The 25,749-nt window shown below is 38.5% G+C and overlaps 1 protein-coding gene across 8 annotated transcripts in view; it reads right to left on the bottom strand.

The window, feature by feature from the left end:
• Positions 1-25,749, bottom strand: part of THSD7B (thrombospondin type 1 domain containing 7B) — a 395,835-nt gene that overhangs the window by 61,695 nt on the left and 308,391 nt on the right. For all 8 annotated transcript variants that reach the window (XM_072040738.1, XM_072040735.1, XM_072040736.1 and 5 more), the window contains exon 16: positions 15,652-15,830. In XM_072040738.1, coding sequence (XP_071896839.1) covers positions 15,652-15,830 — 179 coding nt within the window. The remainder of the gene's footprint in view (positions 1-15,651; positions 15,831-25,749) is intronic.

Raw genomic sequence — 25,749 nt, 5'->3', positions numbered from 1 at the left:
TGGGTAGCAAGCTTAAATAAATCAAGCCAGACAGGAACAGTACCACACGATCAGAAATAATAAATGTCCTACCAACACTGAAAGAGAAAAAAAATTATCAGAGCAACTAAAAGCCCTTTATTCTACCTTTAACAGCAGCAAAGCTTTAGAACAATTTTTAAGGAAAGTATAATCAAAGCCAGTGAAGCTAAAAGAACATAGGGAAAAATACCACCTGGGTTTAATGCAGGTAAGGCATAGAAGACTAATCTGACATCTTTCTTAGAGAAGAAAACTCTCTTTCTGGACAAAGAAAATTAAATAGATCTCTCAGCTGCCTGATTTTAGTAAAGCTTTACTACACTGTCACCTGGGAAGTTATTAGTTGAATTGAAGAAGATGGGGATTAGTACAAAAAAATTTAGCTTGGCTACAGGTAGGAGAGTAACAGTGATGTTAAATGGGGAAGCCTCAGGCTGGAGGGAAGTTATTAGCGTCACTGCTGAAGGACTGGTCTTAGAGCCAGTCTTGTTTAATATTTCACCAATTATATTGGCACACAAGTGGCTATAGCCCTCCTAAAAGTTTACTGAAGGCAAGAAGCTAAGTGACATCTTTATACAGAAAGAACTGGGACAGTGCAAAGAAAGAACTGAGTGTTACGTGGACTGGGTAACAGAGAGAGGTTGTGATTCACTGGTACTGAGCAAAGATCACGTGTTTGGGGACTAATAACAACAACAATAACAAAAAATCTACTATAGCTTGGGAGGTCAGCCTCGGGAAAATACAGGGAGGCATATCACCAGATGAAACAGTTTTTGATGTGACCATGAAATAAAAAAGAAGAAAGTGCAGTGCAGGAAGGCATTATGCTGGAATTTCCCTGGATGCAATTACCGTTGTTTCACAAACCCTCTCTAGTGTACTTAATTAATCTGGGCACTTAATTTCTCATATGCAAGCAGAAACAAATGCAGAAGAGAAATATCAGGTTGCTTGTGAGAATGAAGCTCCTGTCTTGCAAGGAGAGGCTGGAAGGGTTTGGTATGTCTGGAGACTGCTCGCTGCGAGGGATGGCTCTCGGATGATTAGAGAATAGAGCTGTTTTCTCCCCATAACATCTGCAGGGCAGCAAAATACCAGAGAGCAGAGCTTTTAGTACTAATGGAAACTTCAGCAAAGGCAAGACAGAAAAAATACCCATCCATTCAGCCTGGGAATGACTAGGTTTTTAAATAAGAGAAGATGGATCAGACTTTTCACTGGAGTAATTCAGACAATCTGCCTAATGCCAAGACAGACTTCAATAATGTTTTCAGCTGGCCAATACAGTTGCCTGCAACTTCTGTGACTATGCCAGAGAAATGAGCTCCATGTCCCACAAAAGCACTACAAGCATTTTACCAGTGACCCTGGAACACTGCAGTGCAATACCTGCTGTACCTCCTCTCTCCCATGGGTGAGCATACACTAATTTTCTTGCAAACGTTCAATTAGAGGAGTGAACCAAACAGACAATTATCTTGATGAAACCTTGAATTAAATGCAAATTAAATTCTAGACCACTGAAAATCTGTTCTTTGACTAGAAGGAGGTAATGAATTGGTTTTTGTCCTTAGTATTTAACAACTGGGTTTAGGCAGTTCTGTGCTATCAAAGAAAAGGCAAACTGACTTAAGCAATGGCTGATGTAAAATGAGTAAAATAATCTCTCGGTTTTTACAGCTTGTTCTAAGGTGTAATTCTAAAAAGGACACTTGTTCTCAGTAACCAAAAATGCTCCTTCCTTCTCTATTGGTGCTGTCTGCAACGCTGAGAGCAGTGAGCCAGCACAGCTGCAGTTCAGACACCCACCAAGACTGGTGGAAGCATCATAGAAGTCCGTTCTGCTTTCTACACAAGTTATTAGGGGCAAAACAAACTACAAAGAAGTTTTTTTCCACTGAACTTAATGAAGGGGCAGTACTGTATCTAAACTATAATTTACTCAAACTGATGAAATGTAAAGCACGGACCTTTGACAATGCTTGTCCTTTACTTTTAATAGAATTACATTATTTCAGGTTAGTCTGGGTCCACTTGGTTCTGCGGTGACTGTCCCAGGAAGCACATTCCTTTCCCTTTCCTCAGATGCAGCATTTTACATGTGCCTGATTTTGACACAAACTCCAAACTTTTGTATTTTTCCCCCACAACAGACACATCCTTTTTTAAGTAACAAATGTTCCCTATTTCACCATTTCAAATATGCTGCAATAGCGCTGCAAATGTTGTTGGACACATTTCAGAGAAGCATGTGGAGATTGATTGTTCCTTGCATTAACTCCATTGATAAATATCCAATCTGAGCCAAAAAATATCTGTTTTTTAGAGTCCAACTTCATCTGTTATGTAGTCTGCAAATTAGATCACAACCCAGCAAAATTGTGCAAACTTCCAGTACACAGAACAAATGTCGGTTCTGTAGGGAGGCTGCTTAGAGGGCTTTATGTGTGACTTGGATCAAAGGTCCCACCTTCACCAAATAGGCAGACAAAAGGGAAATACTGTGTAAATTAATACTGCTTTCTAAAAAAGCAGAGCTGGTTCCATATCTCTTCAAAGTTAATTGGAATTTGCTTTTATTTAATTAAACGATGAGAGTTCGTCCAAAGACCGTAGGGATAACATTTGGTCAGAGTAACGCAGCCGTTAGAAAAGCAGTAGCTGGAAGACATGGCATAAAGCAGGCATTTGCATCTGCTGCCATGGGATATGCAAAGGCTTTATTGGCATGCTCCAGAAGGAAGGAGCAGCCATAAACCCAACCCAGCACCGCTGAGCAACTGGAGCTGTCCTGCACGAGCACGCGGCGGCATCTCCACATAGCACTGAGCAGGGTTTCAGCACAAATTGACTGTGAATTACATAGGTCATTCTGCATTGCCAGACATAGAAAACTCAGCACTGCCCACAATGTCATTAGGAAGGCACCACCACAAGGGAAGAGTTGCATCCTCACAATTTTAAACATAGCTAAAATGTCTCAGTTTTAAACATTTTTTGTCATCGCAAAAATCAATGCCTGTCACACACTGATTATATTTGCTTTCTTTTGATTAAGGATATATATATATTTTTAATCCAGATAAATAGAAAAAAGGTGAGGAACTGTAATTAAGACCAGACCCAGTGGCAGCAGGAGGAGAACACATTCCCTTCTATGACTTCAGTTGTACAAGTTACAAACAGGAATGCTGATTTGTACTGCTCTACTGGGATCTATACAACAGGAAAATAAATATATTTCTGAGGACTCTGCATAGTCTAGATGACTATGTCACCTGCTAGAAAGGATTATTATTTGTTTTTCATAAAGCAAATACCTTTGTTGTATCAGGTATCACGTATCTGCAGGACTTCCAAAATTGTCCATCTTCCCTTGATAAACTCTCCAACACTGTGACATGCTATGTTATTACAACAGGATGAGAAAGAAAAGGAAATGAAGCTTAAAATAATTTAGTCTTCTCTAGCTGGGATTAATTTCTGCGGTTAGCATGCAAATATGACCTAAATCCAACTTGTACTTAGAATTTCCTGGGTGATATGTGACTATGTGGAAAATGCTGCTGTTTGCACACAACTCCAGGAGGATATTTATTGTGCAAGAATGAAGACATGAGAATGCTGATGAAAATCTGCGATTCATTTATCAAATACTGACCTGAAATGAATATTAAGAAAAACCTCTTTTATATGCAAACGTTTAATCTGATCGAGGTTAATCATCACTTTTCTTCCTGAGGACTGACAAACTGTGTATGTACTATGCACTATAAGATACAATCTTCCATCTCCCATTCTCAAAAAATGCTTGTTTTGTCAATGGTTGCTCTGGGAACACGAGGAATGGAAAATTAATCTTTTCTTATTATTTTACTCACCTGTGAGACTATCCATAAAGCCTATTTTGTCTGCCCACCTGCTGATCACTCGAGTAATATCTGCTTTACACGGACCAAGTACTTCCATTCTCTCAACAAGACAAACTCGAAGTATAATTGATTTCTCCATTGGATTTTTTAATGAATATCTATTGCAACTATAGTTGCTAAAGTACTCACTGATGTTTGTGTTCCAACAAATATAAATCTGTTCATTTACTATCCAACTTTACAACCAGCTATTAGCTAGGGGAAAGCCACATGAAAGAAAAACATCAACATCCGTGCATTCAGAGATGTTAGAATCCAAACTTGCAGCCTGATCTGAGAATGTTCTCTCATATTCTTTTGCAACTCACAGAAGCCAAACACTCTGTCCTACAGCAAGCATGCACAAGATCTGAGCCTTCTTTAAAAGCAGTGTGATTACATCCTGTACACCAAACTCTAACTAAACTATATGCTGAACCAAAACAAAATTTAAAGTGCTGTTTTGCTGTGACTGTAGCATAATCAAAAATATGCATTATGTTAACAAAAATTAATATTCCCAGGCCTGGCATATGGACACAGATTTACATCAAAACTTACATTTAAAATTTAGATTTAAAGCTAGGATTTAACTTCTCACGGAAACGAGCATATATATGATGGATAAAAAAATGAGTTATGTGTTATGATCCGTGCCCAGATCCATGGTTACCAAGGAGTAATTTCTTAATAATTGGATTAATGCCAACAAAGATACTACTACTTAGCAGTCAAAAGAATGATTTACTTATACATATAAATATTCCAGATGGCTACTTGGGAGTAACCTGAATTTAAATTAAAGGAACAAACTGGATTTCTTTTAAGAAATTTTGAAAATGTGTACACTCATAGATGTCATATTTTCAGACTTAGTGACAACTAAGTGTTCCCACAAAAAGCAACATAAACTTTCTGAGGTGCTATAGGAAATTCCATCCACTTCACACTACGTTGAGACATGGACCAAGGAGCCCAGGGCTTCATACACTAAGGACTTGCTTTAAATCACAAGGCAGGCAGAATTCCCACTGGAAGCCAGGGAAAGTAAAGTTGTTTTACACTTGGCAGGCTTGAGCCTCAATTCATCACTGCACTTGGATAAAAAAAAAAAACTAAATCCCACGTATTAAATAGAACACTACCTAAGAGCATTAATGAATATGTATCAAGTAAAAGAGTTTAATTTTTTTTTTAATGATTCTAAATATAACTTTTTAAGTAAGTTTTTAAAAAATCCAGGAACAAATTTTTGTTTCAGAAACAATTAAGACTGTTCAGTGACAACACCGTAATTATGTATGAAGCTTTTTAGAAATTCCCAAATTGAAAGTAAGGTTAAGAGAAACTGAGCACTTCATTAAGGCTACACCACACACTCAGCGGAGGTGCATTACTGGAAGGACTCCTGTGAAGTTAAACGCATGACCGGCAGCTGGAACCAGGGGAAGGCTTTTCCCACCCATCCCACCAGAAGTCACAAGAAACACAAATCAAATCACAGCAAAGCTGAACCAACCAACAGAGGGCAGCTGACTCCCAGCTATAGGAAATTCTTATTTGTGAAGAAAAAAAAAAAACACACACCAAACTTGCCATCAATTAAAGCCAAATTGATATCAAATCTTATGCAAATTGATATGGAATCTGTAATGCCAGGCCTAGATACCAATATCCCCCTGAAATCTCAAAGTTTTTCTGGTGAAACTGGCACATACACTTTAAATTTATAAAGATAACATTTGAGAAAAAGGGAGATAACACGGAAATATTCAAATCAGATGACTCCTCTGAAACATGCAACTCAAAATCCTTCTATTAAAACTGTTAATATTTTTTAGAACTTCTCAAACTAGCTACCTCTTCATCTCTGCTCTACAAAAAACAAAAATTAAAAAAAAAAATAAATTGAAGTTTTCATACTTTAATGTTAACTCATATGGGGGAAAAAAAAAAAAAAAAAACCCAAAAAAAAAACAGTTTTTAAAGGCATTCCAGTTACAACCTTAATTAAGGGAAAAATGCTACAATAACCCACCAACAAATAAACTAAACATCACCCAATGGCAACACTAATACAAAACAATAAAACTGGTTGTTCTGTTATTCTAACAACATGTGGGTCGATACTTAAACCAAATTAATTCTGTGTTAGAACATAAATAACCATTTTAAGCAAGCATACTTTTTAAATTATTAAAGTGCAACTAATATCTGTTTACTGTGAAACCACAAATCAGTCTCATCCCTTTTAAAACTAATCCGTAACTCTAACAAACACACAGACCATATTTGCCATCAAACTCTAATCAATGCTAGGTAAACTTTATTAGGTGCACTAACGTTTAATTATCTTTGGTTGTGAGTTTGAATTCCAAAGCTAATCTGGAACATCTGATACGCTGTTGTGTGTGTGTGCCACATCTGTTAGCGAGCATGAGGATTCACAAAATGTTCCCTTCATAAAATAATGCATGTTTCCTGGTTAAGTCACAATATGGGAAACAGCTGACTCAAAAATAATATAAATTATATAAAGGATTAAAAGCCCTCATAACTTTTAATTAAGCAATATATCACAACGACTACAAAGGACTGCTGATTTATGCACTCCTCAAGTAAGAAGCAGTAAATAAAGTTAGACAGGATAGCATATACGTCTTATTGGAGCAGAAGAATCTGTCCATTCACAGTTCATTAATACATAAAAATCCACTTGTCCTCAGTTTTTCTGTGGGTGGCTATAGCTCTCAGCGCACTTATTTGTATCAGTAAGACTTGTCAAGATCTATAGCAAACGAAGAAGGATTAGCTGAATCTGGACATGATCTGTACATAAACCATGGAGCCCTGACAGCTAGGTTCTCCCCCTAGGACCTGGGGTGCTGCTGGGAGCTAAGGACGCACCTGCAGACTTTGTTTTCATTTAATTGTGCTTTACCACAGAAGAAAAGCAAGCAGAAACAATAGGAAAAGCTAAAATCCTTCACTGGGACTGGAAGCGTATGCACTCCCTAGCTTACACAAGCTCCATATCGCACTCTTCCACAGAGCCGTATTTGCTGCTGCTTTCTTAGTGTGCCCATTGCAACAGGCATCTCAGGAGGCAGGGACAGCCCTACACAGCTCTACGATAAACACATTTTCTCCTTTCTTTCCCCCAAACCAACCGGTATGTGACCAGAATGAATTTCAACTCTTGGAAGATATCCCTTGCAAATACCAGACCTCCCTGACATGGGGGTTGTATCTGCAATCACTCAGAAAGCTGTAATTGGGCCTTGAAATCCGAAATCACAAAGTGGCTCATATTCCTGCTATCAGCCTGGTAATGCTGATGATCCTGATGCTGTCACCTAAAAAAGATGCAAGATTCATGTATTCAGCTTGCAGTTCAAATGCACACATCTAGCTGGTGGGAAGCCGAGCACAATCCTTGCAGTCATGTGAGGAGACATCAGGAGGCATACAGAAGGTCGTTCTCACTTTTATGCTGTTGTCTTAGAGGAGGAAACCAATTAAGCAACATAAAAAGAAAATAAAATCCATTCCTGAATCTATCAATCAGCCACCTTACATAAAACAAAGCAAACCGAACAAATGATATGGGTATAATTTCTGGGAAATGGCCACAAGAAATGTCTGCATCAGAAAAATTATTAACACTTGTTAAGTATTAATCAATGATAACTGCTGTACACGGAACAACACAGATATATTTAACACTTAAAAAGGCAAGACTGGGGTTATTTTAAGGATCGTAATGCAAGAAGTGTTTCAGCATTGCTGAGCTTCTTAGTAACTCTGACAGATGATAACATAACATATATCTTCTTGTCCATTCTCCCTGTTTGAACAGCAACTTCATTTCAAATCATTGCCTCTTATTCATAAAAGTCAGAAAATGCAAAAATCATAGACTTTGTGAAGACATAGGAATTTTCTGCTCTGAAATCTAAAATATATTCATAGCATACAGGCGTGTCAGACCATCTTTAAGAAATCCCATCCCTCTAAGAAGAAAATCAAACAACTGAATTTAGTAGACTTCAAACCAGGGCAACACAGAATTTGCTATACATTGAGAAGAAAATTCAGTCCTTCTAAGAGATGGTGCTGCCCACTTGAAAACTGAAAAAGTAACTGAAATCCTAATCAATAATCAAGCTGGAGATGCACCCACAGCAAGCACAGATCTCAGTGTGGGGGTCCATATGATACCCATTCAGACTTGGATTTGGCTGACCAAAGGATATGTGACACACTCTGCCCTGCAGTGAGGAAACTCACTTATTCACCCCAATTTTCCCAGCATCAGAGCTGGGGCAGACAGCTGTGATGTCCTTTCTTACAGCTTTCTTACATAGAGTAGCCTTGCACTGGCTTCTGAAAGTAGTGGATAGCTAAATCAAGCTAAACCCATCACCAACTTAACCCAATTGTCCAACCCAACCCAATCCCCACTTCGTTCCATCTGGGTGCTCTGCACTGTGGTTGCACACACACCTCCTCAGACCCAACACAGAGCTGGGCTGCCTCCTGCTTTATCTACTCCTGTCTAATGCCAAGATCTTGTTGAGCTCCTTCTTCAAAAAGTTTTGAAATCATTATATGCCGTGTTCTATAGAACTATAAATTATTGCAATTAATTTCATTACTTGACTTGGAATCTATTTCAAAAGAAATTTCCATATTCATGTCTTCTATTATAGCAAACATTGTTTTGCAATCAACAAAATAATATTTTAGAAACCAATTTTGTACACACCGAAATTATAAGAGTGTAGAGTAAAAGAAAACACATTAACATCTTCATTTAACTTGCCAAAAGCAAGAGAAGTGACACCTCTCTCTGCAATTCACTGTTTCTGAAGACTAAGTAATGTGGTAAAATACATGATGCCAAATAGCTGTGTTTTTCACCTCTTCTACCATAGGAAATGGTGAAGATGGACCAACATGTTTTATTCTGAATATTCTCGTGTTTATTCAAATCAGAGCAAAACCTTATTTTAACTGTTATGCAGTATTTCCCTTCCAGAATGATTGTGAACCTACAGCTGAGGACAAATTCTACCACAAAACTTTCTGGAAAAGAAATAGAAAACACTCGAAAAGTAGGAAGAGGTGGTGGTGGTGGTGGGGAGAACGAGATTAAATCTGCTGCCAAGGAACAACTGAGGCATCAATCCTCTGTGTTCTTCTGCTCCTAAGACAAAGACAAGCAAGAGTAAGTTCAGTCTCAGTGTTAGACGCTGTCACGCTGATTTATGACACACAGCACTCGCTGGTCCTCCAACATGACATATTGTCCACAAGAGATTCAGTACAAACCAAACTTCTTTCCTTAAAAAATATTGCCTAAACCAATTTAATTTCAGTTCCTTAGGTGAAACGCTAATACTTTGCCCACTGGGCAACCCAACCTCCTAAGGCTGATTTTCCATTTAATTCTATCTCCTCTGTACAAAAGCAAATAGGACAAAGCACTTTTAGCGTAACTCCTGTCTTTCACAGCATTTGCAGTATGTTATCACATTAAACAATTACTATTTTCTCCAACAACAAATGTAGGAACTCTGCACTTCAATCAGAAATAATTATGAGTAAATTTTCAGTTCAAGAGGTGCAAATGTATCATTTTCTTCTACAGCAAAATGTCCTGCTTTGATCCACATTTCATGAAGAAGGTGGTAGGGACTGTAGTAGACAGAAAAATGCAGTTTAGTCAGTTAGCACAAGGGTGTTAATTTTTGTGGATTCAGAGCAATTCTGAGAATTAGACTGACATAGCATGATATTTAATTTAGAAAGTGCACATATTCTCACAATTACAGAAAACAGCATTACAGCATCTATTAATATGTATTATCATTACAGAGGAGTGTGAAAGAGCTATCAGAATATGTAGTAAAGTGAAAAATACTTCCCAGGAAGTTGTCAAATGGCTCCATTTTACAAGGATGAAGCTTTTTGTGAATGGCAATTGGGACAATATGCTTATATGACTTTGTATTTACGAGAAAACTTGTATGAGAAATAAAAATAAAATATGGATAGCTATTGAAACCAGATGAAAAACTGATATATGTTGGGAAATACTGTACATGCTACAGGTTATTAACCTGAAGGACAACATGGGAAATGGCTCTATTTCCTTTAGCAAAGGAAGCAGTACTGCTTCACATGGTAGGCTTTTCAGACACTGTCTTCAGGATGATGAGATAGCACTCAGGCTGTACAGAACTGGCTTGCTACTTTTGGCCCATTTAATGAACTGCATTACAGTTAAGTATTAAAACTCCCAGTCACAGACAGAAAAGTGTAAGGAAACCATGAAGTTTTCACTAATTTTTGAGACTGAAAATTCTCCCACATGATTGTACCAGGCAAAAAATAGTAATTTTTATGATACTGTAAGAATGCCCTGGAACCAGAGGACAAACATTTTCTATAGTGTAATTCCTTCCTTTAACTCTGAGTGGAAGGAAACCTGATCTTCTGAAGGTAAAACCGAGAGTAAGGACAGAACTTTGTTTCCAGAAATTAAGTTGCACATAAAGCAAATGAGCATTGATAGAGCTAAAGGAAAATATAGGTCAGCTATGTCCCTGTGTGCCAACAGAAAGGGATCTCCCACAGCTAGTGGTACAGCAGCCTGTGACAGGGCTCAAGAATAAACTACTGGCATCCATTTATGAGTGCCTTCCAAAAAGTACGGTGCCTTTCTGACAATCAGCTATCTATATTATAAAAGAAGTAATTTATGCAGGAGCTATTTATAGATAATATATTATCAATTATATTCTTGAAGACTGATTTCTGACACTAAAATGCAAGGGATATCCACCCAGGAACTGGATGTGAGCTAATTCTTTGACAGCAATGAAAGAATGCTGGGTTCAGACTTAACTTCTAACACAGGAATCTAACAGTTTTGAAAATGCTTCATGCACACACACACATAGATAAACACGTTTATGTATACATAGATAAACACATGTTTATGTATGCATAAAAGATATATTTATGCAAGAGAAAAATGCACCTATTACAACAAAATAAAACACAAAACCAAAAACTTATAGTCAGACATTCAAAATTAAGAGAAAAAAATACTACTATAATATTTCACAGTCAGATAGGAGACACAAAAATAAACCAAAGAGGTTGCAAATATTTTCTGTCAGCAGGTAAGTACTGGAATATAACTTGAAGGAAGAAAAACAGGAGAAATATAGTAGTGCTATATGTTGCTTCTTCAGAAACTTTATTGTATGCAAAATTATTGCTCTGTCTGAGAGCAGTTACCTACCTAAGTGAAAATGGACCTTGTTTCATTACAGTGTCTTGTGATAAGACATGCTACATTGCTCTTCCTTAGGCAGAGTTCTTCTGACAGTCTAAAGCTTGCAAGCTACGAATCAGGGCATTTTTGGATCATGGAAACTTAGCTTGCAAAACGCGAGCCAAAAATTGCCTTGAGAAACCACTATGAATGTAAATCAAACCTTAGTCTGCATGCTGCTGTGTTGCTTATTTATAATTTTTTTTGAGGAAGTGTAAGAAGCCCTGGAAACATCTTAACAAACGGTCTTTCTTGAACAAACATTTACTAACATTGCAGATTAGAAAATGGGAAAGATCACATACATGACAAGTTCAGGTTTGGCTCCAAAAGATAGTGACTTCTACAGTTAGCATCAGGGTTCAAACCCATCCAATCTTGCACATTCCAATGGCGAGTTTTCAAAGCTTATAATTTTGTAATATTTTTTACTTTTAAAATTTGACACATTTTTGCTAATCAAAAAACAAAAAAAAATCCTTTTCCCTTGGAAGTGTGAGTTGAACTAAACCAGTAATTTTCTATGAAAAGTTTACCAGAAAATCATACATCTCACACTTGTTTTTGAGAGGTCTGAGCTATAAAGATACCACTGTCCTCCTTTTCTTTATTAAACTTGTGCATTCAATTTCAGGAAAAGTACTTTCATTTGTAATGTGCAGCTGTCTGTATTTCTCATATTCTAGAGTGAAAACTGGAAAATTTCATCAAGAACAAAAAAAATCTCAATTTTAAATAAAGCAGTAAGCTTAAATTTTGAATACGTTTCCTGCTATGCCTGCCTTAACAAAGGCCCTTAATCCTTTAAAAATGTTTGCTTAAATACATACAATATATACAAAAGCAATAAACCATTTGCTATGATATTTGTCCTTTAGCAGGAGCAGGTAAGAGCAAGAAGGGGAGGAAGGAAAAGGAGGGAAAATCTTGACAAGAATATATATTAGAGCAATCAATAGAAAGATAATCCTTGGAATTCGTGAGTCTTTAAAAGAAAATGCATTTTCTTGTAGTAATCCTAAAAACCTATAAAAGAATATTCAAGCAATAAACTCCCCATAACTCATATTTAACCTTTAGTCATGTAGAACTACATATTAAATAGCTTAGCAACTGCATGCTGTGTAAGTGCATTCAAATAACAGCAGAAATAGAAAAATGTAAACGCTACAACTCTTTTAACATGCAATGCACAGCCAAGAACATCTGCCAGCTGACCCTATAATCCAATCGGCTGTTCAGAAGCAATCATAGCCTTAGATAAGAGCTCAACAACTTCTACATGCAATGCCCATTTTCTTTAAAAGATTTAACAAAATACAGTTAACTAACTCTTAAACAATTTTCAAACACTTAGAGGTACAAGACAAAAGTAATTCAACATATCACATGGATTTGCATTAGAATACTGTCATCTTTTCCCCCAAATATTGTAATTCACTATCTAATTTCATGGGATAATAATACAGAACAAGCTGAAAGCTAAAGTGACCGTGATAGCTCAGAGTTTACTTCTCACATCTACCGCACCAGAGAAACTGTATAGAATGAGAAGGTCTACAGGCAGAATGGGCTTAAGACAGCTGAAAGAGTGGTTTCAAGATCCTCTTGTTATCAGGGAGAGGCACCTCCAGCCAGGGGTGCAGCCCTCAGATCCTAGGCAGCTCCCCCACCCCATTTTGCACAGGGATTGCAGGAACAGCTCCAGTGTCTGGCTCCAGGCAGGCACCCAGGGCTTCAATGGCATGTTGTTAGCACCAGCTGAATTTCCTGCCAGAAGAGCCAAAAAACTCCACGGAATTAGGAGCGTAAACCCCATGGAATATAATGCAGGAACAGGATGTCTCATTATCTCAGTATAAAATTAAATTTGTGCTAAAAAGTTCTGTTCTAAATACAAAAGCGAACTGCACTGCCATGACTGAACTGCTTCTAGGAGGACAGTGTGCTGTAAAAAGGTTTTTCTGAATCAATAATTGTTATATTAATCAATAAATTGTTTTGATCATACAAATTGCTCTTCTCTCTAAAGCAGTAGCCTTGCTGTATTGTATCTGTATTGGCAGGGATCTGGAAATGGTGGGAAATTGTAAGAGAGAACTGCTGGAATACTGTTTCAAGTTACGCTCTCTGTACTTAAATTCATGTCAATTTTCTGAAAGGCATTGGGAAAAAAAAATGGACTTAAAAGGGTTTGACAAGAAGCCTAGAAAACACCTTTCAAAAGAAGAGAGTTAAAAAATTATTTGGTTTAATGAGAAAAAGACACACACTGACCAAGGGTGTTAGTTATAAGATAATGGAAAATGGAGGGTTCTCCAAAGTAATTGATTAAGCAATAACAAGATTCAAGCTCAGAAACAATAATTTTAAAACAATAACTCAAATACTGGAGGAAATAATAAAAGAAATCTACTGGCACCTAGAGGAGGTTTAGTCTTGATTTTAAGTTGTCTAAAGTCTTTATCAAAGCATAAAACACAATATAGCATTGTCACCAGCAAAAGATAAAGAAAATCATGCACCAAGGTGACTTAGCTTTCTCATGCCTCATACCACAGAAAAGCAAGTATTGTATTTCAGATATTTAACCCAGACTATGGGATTATGTAAAAATACTTAGGAACTCACAAATTAGTATATACAGAATTATGGAGAGTTTTGCTCTAGGACTTAAACACTGCCCACCCCGGAGGAAAAAGAAGACACTGCCTTGCCCTGGATTAAAAATATGTGTCCAGCTTTGTTAAACATCAGTGCAATCAGCTAACCCGGTTCGCCATCTGAACAGACAACTTTTCCGTGCTGCAATGTACCTAAGGATTTCAGCATTTCTAAATCAGTGCTGGAAGTCAAAGTCCAGTGGGTGCAGAGCAAGACTCGTTCCTAACTGCACAAAGGATTAAGAAGTATATGAGGAGCCAAAAAATACAAACACACACACATGCGTGCATAAATATATAGACATACTTATAGATCAAGCCGTGTGTTCCTGGTAAAGGAGCAAAAAGCACCAGCCACATTTATATTAATACCAGCCATAACGCCGATAAAGCTTACAGAGACACAATTTCCAAGTTTAAACAATTTCTTTCCTCCAGTATCTTCCAAAAGGGTATTGGAATTAGCAAATCTAATGTGTGTGGGAATAGACAACACTTTATAGCAATGTTTCCTTTTAATAGAAGTAGTCTGCTGTGTCTGTGGGTAACAATCCCGGTATCTTTTCATTACAAAGGAGCTTATTGTTACCTAACAACTTACTGTGGGATTTCATTCTGCTTCTCTGGCGATCTCTCTGATCTATTAAGGAAAGCACTGAGGTATGGACAACATACACTTTATTGCAGTTTTATATTTTCTTAGTCCTTGCTTCTTCTGTTAGTCTACTGCCTATGAATTTCAAACAGTAATAAGAAAAAAAAAAAGTATTTAACTAGCTTCTCACAAGAAAAATAATAAACTGTGAGGAAAATTAAGCAAGTTGAGAATCAGGTGGTAGAAGTGGTGCTGCCTCCCGGGACACGACTGCTGCTGCAGCGATTGCACAGTAAACAGGATCCAGCAGCTCTAGCACCTGTGAGCCACTATACAAATACATCTTTGTAGGAAGACTGTTAATGGCCTACTACACAAATTGTACAACATATTATATATATACACACTCACATATTCATAATATACATCAAGTCCCTTCAGCATGACAGTTTCTGTCCTATTAATTAATTTTCATAGTTGAATTTGAAAGAGCGGGCCAAACTAATAGTACTTCATCAGTGTTAATTAGCATTAAGAATTAATCAGTATGTGTAAGAAATCTCTATTAGTTTTGTAGAAATGCATACAGTATTAAATGTCATTTAAATAGATGTTGATTTTTTTTAAGAGCAGCAGTTTAGAGATTATTTTCCTCTAATGGGACACTTCGATATTGAATATACAGAGGTTAATGTTGAAGGAAACTTGTGCTGTGTCTAAGGGAAATGTTGCCAAAAATAGTAATATATACTTAACAAATGTTTCTGCAGCTACCATAGTCTCAGAAAGAATTAAAGATTTTTTAAATGTCTGTGACATCTCAGTTCTCTGATGTTTATACACTACCCAGGTGGGATTATTTGTCCAGGGCTTCCTGTGCTATAGTAGATAAAAACTGTCTTTATATAAGAAATGAGGTGTTTCATGTCAAATTCTGCTGTCCTCAAGAAGTTCTAGGAGTATCTACAAAACCCAAAACAAAGAAGGGTCCCCAAGATAACTCCTGTTTGTAATTTCTTCACCAGCTCAGTACTTTACAATCTTAGTTAAAACTACAGTAAGCACATTCTCAACAGAGATTTCTGTTGGCTATTTAACGCCACTCACCTGATTCTTGAGATCCAGTTTGGGGCAGGGGCGACCTCCATTGTAGGGCTTCTCCTTAAGCCATTTGGATCGGACTTTCACACCTGTTCCACAGGAAGAGCTGCAAGGGGTCCAGGTGGACCAATCACTTAATTTGCAATCAAATGGACAAGGAACCGTGCAAGATTCTTCAATGTAACCTAAACCAAAAAATTAAGAGAGAGGTTTTAATCACCACAGCTCGTGAACTCTGATGATATAATGTCTCTGAAGTCTGTGTAATCAACCCAACATGAGACCTTCTTAAAGAGAAGAAATTTGGCAGACTGTCAACGCTTTCCCAATGCAAGATAATGGTTTTATTTGTAACAAACAGCAGTGACTAAAACTAATTTCTTCGTTTAGTCCAATTATTATTAATTTGGATGACCACAATAAAACTGATTGATATGAAGGATGTACATTGGCAAAAAGTATCTGTTGTGAAGTGGGCAATGGACAACAGGTGGTAATTATCCTTCCTATGAGAATCTGGCCATAATATATTCTGGAGAACTAAGTGTACTGCCTGATTTTGTGATCCTACCGTGTTATTTTGTCTGCCTATATGGTCACCCTGGGCAGGGAGTCAGAGCAGACATCTTCCCAGCAGACATCCCACAGCCGGTGGACTCACCAGGGCTGTGCTCCTGGCAGCTTCACCAAGATGCGCAAGGTACGTGTCTGTAGCCTGCCTGCTGCATCCATCTGGGATTTGTTCTTGGGAGAAGGGAGGAAACACACCTCCCTATTTTTTCTGGTAATTCTCTTCATATATCTTTGCAACCATTTTGACTATTCTGCATTTCATAAGCGGCATATGAAAACTTTGCTTTCACCTTCACCTGATTTGACATAAAAGTGCTCCCAGGATCACTTAAAGTCAGAATACCAAATACCTTACTGCACTAAAACCCTGTAGGGTTTGTTAGGACAAAACCAGGTCTCCTCCACACAGACACAGCCCCACAGCTGGTTTAGGAGCTCCTGAGCATCCCTGCTCACCACGCTGCATTCATTCTCCTCCAGTTTCTATTATCTGGTTGTCATGTCTGTACATACTATTTTGATTTAAACAAAAAAGAGATTTCATGTTCAACCATGAAAGTCAGTGGCTGCTAAGATCAGCCCTTATTACAGAAGGCTTAGTCCCTCTGACAGCTCTAGTAATTATGGTCATGGAAATAACAGAATTTCATCCATACTGTATTTCTGACATTTCTCATTTTTATGTCCTTTCTTTTTGTTTGGTTTTCAGCCCACTAACTCCCTATGTATTCCTTACCTGCAGAATACCAAATTAACTGATTTAACTACACTTTTAAGAAGGATTTCTCCCCTCTCTATCAAGATGACAGTCACAACAGCAGGGGGAAACAGAAATATACACAAGAAATAAAAAAAAGTAGAAGCAGCTTCCCTCCACAACGTCTGGACAAGAGCCCTGACCACCCAGGAAACACTGAAGTCAAGGCAGGGAGATTAGTCTTGCCTGGCAGCTGGATTTACCGGCTCTGCCATGTCCAAACCTGCTGCTGACTTTAAACCAGGACCGTGTTACATCCAGAGCATCAATCTGCAGCAGCAGCATGCTGCCTCCCTCCTGGTCTTCATTATCAAGAAAGCTTTCAGACTTATTTAGACATCTCCCATCCAGAAAAAATCCCCCTCCCAGGAGTACAAGAAATACTGACATTGTTTTTGCAAACACTGCCTTAAAAAAAAAAAAAAAGAAACAACAGTAGTTCCCTCCTTCAGTCCAACGATGCTCTATTTCTTCTTTCTTTTGCTTCGTGCTGGTACTCTGTTCCCTCTTCCTTTGCACAGCCACCCTGTTAGTCTGACAGCTGCGATCGTTTCTGCACAGCAGTTCCTGCTGGAGCTCTTTCCTAAAGCTGCACAGCTGTCCCTGTACAGTGTGCTCTGCTTCACTTTGCTACCTCTTATCTCTGTGAGTTGCGTTGCCTTTTCATTTGTGGCTTCAAAGCCACTGGCATTAGGCATCTTAATTATTTCCTACCAAACCCATTACAGTGGTGATCACATATCTGAGATAACTCAACTCTGCATGTTTTGTATTCTCATTGAGATGACATTATACCCACGCACGCACATATACAAATATTTCCAAAATACACTCCCTTTTTTTCCCAAAATGAAACTCCCCAATTTCCCACCAACATTCTATTCCACCCGCTTAGGTTGCCACTCAGAGCAGTTCATAAGACGTTATGATAAGTAAAAGAAATTTTCTCATAATAGATTTATGAGAGGCATTTCTTAGGCAGTACTCTAAAGAGTTCTCTTCCACCACTGTATGAAATATCATTTTTCCTTGGGCTGTGTGACAGCCTAGGTAATTAACTCTCAACAGAAACAAAGAAAGTACCTTGTTTTAAAGGAGGATTAGACAGAGGGGTTATCAACTTATCAGTGAAGGCAAAATGGGCTAAGCCTTTTGGCAGTTCAAGATCTACCTCTGTAATAAAAGAAATATAATAAAAAACAGAAAAGTAAGAAAGAGAAAGGAAAAGTATAATAAACAAAACTAAAGAAATCTTTTCTACTTCATTGCAGCAAAGTACTGTGGGGATCCCTCAAACCACAGGATTTCTAAAGACTTCCTGGTGCTAAGAGGCCAGCTTATTCCTTTTTGAGTTTCCTCACCCATATTTATAAATTATATTAAGTATAAATAAATAATATCCAGCTAATAGAGCATTACATTACCTTACTGCCCAAAAGAAACAAAATTTCCATATTCGACAGTGGTAAAGAATCAAAATGGGAATATAACCTTCTTTTAAGCTCTTCTCACAAGCCATCATTATATCTTCTATTAACCGCTTGAGGTCAATCCACTGCTGAGATTCCCATGATCAAAGATTTCATTCAATAAAATAAATTCCTGCAAAAATCTTTCTGTGATGAATCTTCTCTGCTCAGATATGCAATGTCTTTACAGATATCTTTTTACAAGAAACTACTAAATAATGTTGCACTCAGCTCATCTCCAACCCTTTCATTACTTTGTATCTCTGTAGGAACCCAGCAATGGCTTGCCAATGTCAAGGGGCTGAAAACAGTTGAGTTTGGATACATACGGTAAACCTAGATTTGCACTTTTTGCACTGGGGTTCTGCATAACACAAGAGAGAAAAAAAAATAATATATATATATATATATTATTAAAACCAGCTACTAATAACAAATTCTACATTCAGGCTATTAACGGTAGAAGTGACAGTAAAACACAGTTACAGACCAAAACCAGAGAAATATTTTGACTGTAACAGAACATGAATAAAGGAAAGAGCATGCATATATTTCTGAGTCACTGTCACTCAGCCTGGGGAGATTAACTCATGGTTGAGCTTACTCATATGGTTTTGTCAGTCATCTTTAAGCACCTCACTCATCCATTGCATTCCCCATTTTTCTCTCATCTGTAGAACCCAAGATGAAAGATTTCTTGAGTTTCCAAGACCTATGGAAAAAGATATAGGCACTCGCAAACCCTGCCCAGCCTGTTTTCCACGTTCTCTCTTCTTTTGAAGCTTGCTTCCACTTTATTTATTCCTCAAAAGCTCAAATACCATTACATTAAAGCTCATTTAATTTAGAAACTACATATGAGAGCCTTTGCACTGTCTGAATCATGCTCCTGCATGTCACTGAGCTCGAGAGCTTGAGCACAGGTGTCGCAGGAGGTAGTGACAGAAACTCCAATGCATGGGAAATTGTAAGTAGGCACTTCGAAACATGCTGCTGGGAATAGTCCTGAATTGACAGGAAAAAATGAACTGGTTGATCAAATAAGATTTTTTTTTTTTTTTAATGTTTAAGTGCTATTGTTTTAGTATTGATACATTGCCAAGATAATAGGACGACCAAATGCATTTACCTAGGCTGCCAAGCTCATTTTATTATTATTTATTCATTAAGAAGAATGTGCTTGTTGCTCTACAAGCCACAAATGGAGTTTCTTCCCTAAAGTGTCCATAATAAACAAAGTACCCGCAGAATACACAGGATGTACCGGGGAGGCACAAGATGTAACAACTATTATTCTTGTCTCATTTTTTTCTCTGCAACCCAAAAGCAATGAAGCAGGACAAGGCAGATGAATAAAGCAATGATGACGGTTTGGTAGGTGTTGGAAGTGCAGGCTCGAATGCATGGTGTAGAAACTGTTCTTGTCTCATTTTTGCTGTGCAACCCAAAAGAGCCGAGGAGGTGGCTGAATGATGGTCTGTGGGATGTCAGCAGTGCAGGGGGATGGATTTGTGCAGTAGCACAATGTCGTTCCCATCTACCCAAACCTACCCGAACAACACACGTCACACCAGGCACAGCCAGTAAGGGTCTGCAGCATCCATCTGTGTCCCCCTCCGCACTCACAACCGGATTGTGGTGGGAGAAGTAGGCAATTAGGAGGTTTACAGGCTAATGTGAGACGCTGACATCCACTTGATTGTTGCACTTCCAAATGATAAATTTGCTGAGGGTATAAGGTCTGTGTGCAGCGTTAAACAAAAGTGCCAAAAGGATTCCAAGAGGCAGACTTAAAAGTGATTGGAAAATAAACAACATTCCTCCGGCAGCTTTGGAAACAGATGCACTTCTAATTGAATTGGCTTTAAACTCATTTGTATCCTCTCTAGCATATTTCATCATTTCAATTAACAAACTTCTAGCAGTTCTACCCTTGTTAGTAAACCTTGAGGTGCTTCATAAAATTCAAGGTCATTACTAAGAGAGGGACAATTCTGCATCACCGCTACTGCCGCTAGTAATAACACAAGTAATTTCCCTTGGAGTCTCTAGGATAAAAGAGATCATCCTTCTACAAGCATGAGAGAAGCAAAGTGGACAGTGACACAGGAGGAATGTTTCTAATTACACAGACCAAAGGTAGAGGGGAAAAAAAAAAAAAAAAAAAAGAATCATTTTGCTATTTGGTAACCGGCTGTGAAATATGTAGAATAAGACCAGTAAATCCACACAGAGCTGAAAGTCTAATAGCTAGGGACTTCATTAGCGAGACCTGGTGGACCATGGCACTTGGCAGGCCAGATTCTGCTCTGCTAAAGCTTCGGGATCAAACACAAAGCAAGATGGTGTTTTAATTCGGGTTAAAACTCTGCATCGAGCAGCTGAGATGGGATCTGCCAGCTGACCACGGCACCACGACCGTGCCCCAGCTAGGGCAGCCTGTGGTTCACGAGCCGCAAGAGGAGCAACTGGTCCAAACATTTAAACCTTGCTCCAAGGGCAAACGTTATTAACTGAAGGAAACTAAGCAGAATAAATCTGGGATTCTTAAAGTTTCTAACAACTTCAGTTGCATCTGAAAAAGATGTAATATTGCCAGAATAAATGTTTAATCTTTTTTTTTTTTTTTCTAATATGTGAGGATTTGAGAGATTTTATGCATTATTAGTTTGCTAGCTGGGAAATTTAAGAGATAATCTAATGAATTCATTCATTAAACATACAATGAAAAAACAGCAGAAATAACTTCTGCATCAAATATTTTACAAAGCTTGAATAATGGACCACCTTAGCATATTTATTCCCACTGGCTCTTCCCAACAAAAAGGCACATGCTCTTGTTATCTTGTAGGAGACTGATTATAGATTCTAAATAGACCAGAGAGGAACTGTAAAGAATGCTGTTAAGTTTAATTCATCGTTATTGTTATTGAAATTCATCCAAAGGTTGGTTTTATTGTTCAATTTCACAGCCTCTATAAATCCTGACAAGGCAGTCGGGTTGATGCTGACTTTGCATTATGATTCCTAATTTACTTTGATTTTGCATTTTCTTAAAAAATTTGCAAGCTTACACCTTGTCCTGACTTAAATACAAGCTGTGTTAGTTGCTATATTTAATCTGTTAACAAAATAAGGAAACTTCCATTAATTAGCACATTCCTCACAGCATATTGCAAACCAAACCAAGAACTCTTCCGGAGAAGAGACTCGTCTGCTGCCTTCTGAGTGCAAATAAACAGGACCTCACAGTGTAATTCATCTCGCGGGGAACTTCCGACACAGACGGGCAGAAATTCACTGCACAAATCTGTCTGGGCTCCAGATCACAAAAGGAGTCCTGGAAATGATCCCTGCTCCTCCTGCAGCAGCTCCCCTGCGGTGAAGGGGTGGGCCGGCTGCTTGGGAGCCCCGATGTCTTAGGAAAGTCTTTACTCAAATAAAAACTCATGCACCAGGATCAATGGCGCTTAGGCTGGGAGCTCAGCTGTGTTTTCCTATATGCTTTGATCATCACTCTGCAACTGGGAAAATCATCTATCTGCTTTCTCCAAACAAAACAGAATAGCTTTTTTTTTTTTTTTTTTTCCCCTTTGTCAGTGTATTCATCCTCTGTACATTAGGAAAGAAATTCATCCCACTGTACTTTATTAAGAATTATTTAGCGTACATGTTCTTACAGGCAACTCAATTCATAATAAAAGCAGATATGGTAAAACAAACCCGAGATAACGTTTACTTTTTATTATTATTATTATGAGATGTAGATAATGAAACAAGGCTGTCTTTGAAGGCTGTACACACATCTGCAATACATCATGAAGACAAAATTAAATTGTCCACAGAACGTCAAATTCCTCACTTTCTCGTACATCCGACTTCTCTCAAAGGCCCAGTTCCGCAGGAGCTGCAAAAACAGATGTTCTTTGCAGAGTGCCCTGAAGATCAATACAGACTTGGGCTATTTGGACCGTGTGGGAAGTGTCTTCAAGAGACAAGGGTCCAGCTCTGGGAGAAAGCTGTCACCAAATGGCACCGAAACTATCTGCCCCCTCTGTAAATCACACAGGGCCGGAAGGTCAGTGGCTTCAGGCTCTGCTGGAGCACACCGAGAAACTCAGCTTTGGAGTTCGGGGCCCTCCACGGAGAGCATCTTTCTGCCAGTTCCTAAACATACGACGTCAAGCATTGTCAACACAATATGCCACTGAATTTCGGCTGCCAAATTATGACCCCAAGACACAGGCAAGCCTCATTTAGACAACTTAGTTTGCAGAACAACTCTGTTTCCATTTTACAGAATAGGAAATGCTGATGCATTTCTTTGTACCCTGATAATTAGCAAGCGTTGTGCACTAAAACACTGTGATTATTTCAGACAGCATAAAACGACCAGATGACTCTGCAGAAGGGAGCACAAAGCAATTAGATAAATTTGCAATAAATATTATCAAGAAGGTTCATGACAACATGAGCAAAAGATAACTTTTTTTCTTTTTCTTCTCCTTTTTTTTTTTTTTTTTTTTTTAAACGTACATTCCTTGTACTTTAATTTACAAACTTGGGAAGTATTAACAAGTGTAAGAGCCTCTGCTCAAGAACAGGTCACCCAGCCCCTGGGAAGGCACTGAGAAGCTCCGGAGCCCTCGCTGACCTCTGCAGCCTCCCTCCCTGCCATCGCGGGAGGCAAGTGACACAGTGACCTCCCAAATCAATACATCTAAATCAATACACTGCCTCAATTCCTTCTTGTCTCATTGATGCTAAATGAGAAACCTAACGACATGCTTTAATTATACTTGCACCGTCCTGAAGATGCCACTAACCATTATGCACGTCAGGAAAACCTGTGAGCACTGCCCTGAATGGCAGATAGCTGCTGCAGGGTCCAGCCCCGGGCTCTCCTGACTGAGGCTATTCTGTCATGATGTCCTGCTTGCTCCAATAAGAAGTTTCAATCCACCTCCATAACGAGGCAGGGACACAAAGACATCCTACCTTAAATAAAGATGTACTAAATATATATGTATGTATCTGATAGAAACAGGGTGTTAAGAACAGGAACAGTCCTCCTGGTTTTTCACAGCTTAAGCACAGGCATGGGGAGAGCAGCACAACTCATTCAGATGATGGAAAACCTTGAGATGGAAATAGGACATTTTCGTGACATAAGCAGGCCCCTGCACAGAGTATTGATGTGCTGAATTCCTCATAGATTTTTGTTTCAATTTTGCAGCGTGACTTTGAGCACTCTGGTTGTGCACTTCAATCTCCCCTGCTGGAGCATTTCCTGGCCAATACATTCAGACAGAAGCAGAGAGCAATGTAGTCTTGTTAAATACTACAGTTTTTAATGGTCACTCCCCTGGTTTACTAAATACAAATGAGTTCTGAGATTTTCCAGAGGGAATATGTCTGTAGTGAGGGATACCAGAAGCTTTGTAAACCAAGCTCATAGTTATTTAATTTACACCATCCTCACTTACAAACGTTGGAGAACAGAGAGATTTCAAAGTGTAACTCACACCCAGCCATAGGCTAAGGAAAGATAACTGCTCAGATACTCATCAATATCATTACAATAATCCTTAGAGCAGATTGGGTGTAAGTTTAATTTTATCTATATTTTTTAATTAAGGCTCACTTCTTCAAAGCTTCTAAACTCAGACGTTGTTATGTTTCTAAGTGTCTCCCAACCTCTGATCAAGCAGACTACGTCATGCACCTTTAAAGATACCCACTACTTGCCCATCTCCCCCTTCCATGCTAATCTGATTGTTGTATGCTGTGCCCCAGCAAACTCACTGCTGCCCTGACAATCTGCTCATCTTATTTAGACACTTGCCTATGTGCAATAAGTGGTGTTCTTATCTTTGGAGGACTCCTGCTCCACACAAGCAGAAAAACATGAATTTATCTCTGAAAATCCCCAGAATATGTCAAACGTGAAACCTGTAAACACTCACTGGAAACAACTACGATGCCTACTATATGCAGGTTGCACAGGGCTCCCTACCAGTGGTAAAGATACGAAACTGTGACTTCCCATTTACAAATGACTTGTCATCCATTTATTTGCCTTACAGACTTACTCATTGGAGCTATATAAAAAGCAACCAGCTTAAAAAAAAACAAAAAACATTGAAAAATAAAAAGCCTTGTAAGACACAAGAGGAATCCTGTGAACTGCATGAATATATGTCACTTCTCAGTTCAGTTACACATCTCTCAGAGGGATCACGAAGCTCTCTATGAGCAGGAAAAGTAGAGGTTTTCACATTAGAGTACTCCATTCATGAAACGCCTTCGGTGAAAAGAGTATTTCTTCATACTTCCAGAATAACGTACTAAATGGAACAATACATAGGGGGAGAAAAATGTTAATTCTGAGCCTATCTTTGTATGATAACATTTTATTAGAGCCTTGCTTCGTAACAGGCCATATTTGTGATAAATGCATTGTTAAGGATGAAGAGACCAGCCACATTTCAAAAAGATACCTTTACTGTAGCCTACTACACAAGTCAGCAGTAGATTGCCCAGTGCATTACCTTGCTATCAAAACTGTCCCGAGCCTCTGATAGACTACTTCCACACCGAGTTACTATTTCTACACCAAAAACGTTCTCAACTCCCATGGAAGAGTTTTAATCAACCTGTCAACAATAGAAAAACTGACTGAACTTAATAATAGAAACAAAAGGCACGGCCATGAGCAAGGGTGGGCAAAGGTGGTTCAGCAAGCAAAGGCTCGCGGTGCATCAGCTGCTCTGCAGTAAGTGCTTGTGTGCGTGCCTGTACCCCTGGGGGGTTTGCATCTGAACCTATCAGGTAGGAAGCCCCAGCACATGGGCAGCTCATCCTCTGAAAGCCTGCAGCCTGATTCACCTTACAGGGAACGCTACTATCCCAGATGGCAGCTATTGGAATGGCTTCTGAAAAAAAAAAAAAAAAAAAAAAGTAATATTCCAAGGCAGAAAGCCAGTTCTGAAGTTCGTAAAAAATCATTTCTTCTCATGGGCTGGTAGTGCCACCTCTTCAAAAGGGTCATTTTATGGAATGCAGCAAAAAGCATAAAAGAAAGATGGGGAAAAAAGAATAGCACATCGCTATGAGTAAATGCAGCACCTACAGAGGATGGTGCTCAAATACCTAATCCTCTAAATATTTTCTCATAAGACACATGCTCGCTTTCTGTAAGAAGATACAGATCTGGAATAATGTGCATTGCTATGTATTAGTGCCTCGGGGGAAGTCTTGCTTTAAATAAACTTCTTTGATAGACAGCTTGCCCCATTCAGAAAT

This window comes from Anas platyrhynchos, chromosome 7 (genome assembly GCF_047663525.1).
Source record: "Anas platyrhynchos isolate ZD024472 breed Pekin duck chromosome 7, IASCAAS_PekinDuck_T2T, whole genome shotgun sequence".
Taxonomy (NCBI): Eukaryota; Metazoa; Chordata; class Aves; order Anseriformes; family Anatidae; genus Anas; species Anas platyrhynchos.
This window is presented reverse-complemented; position numbering and strand designations above follow the sequence as displayed.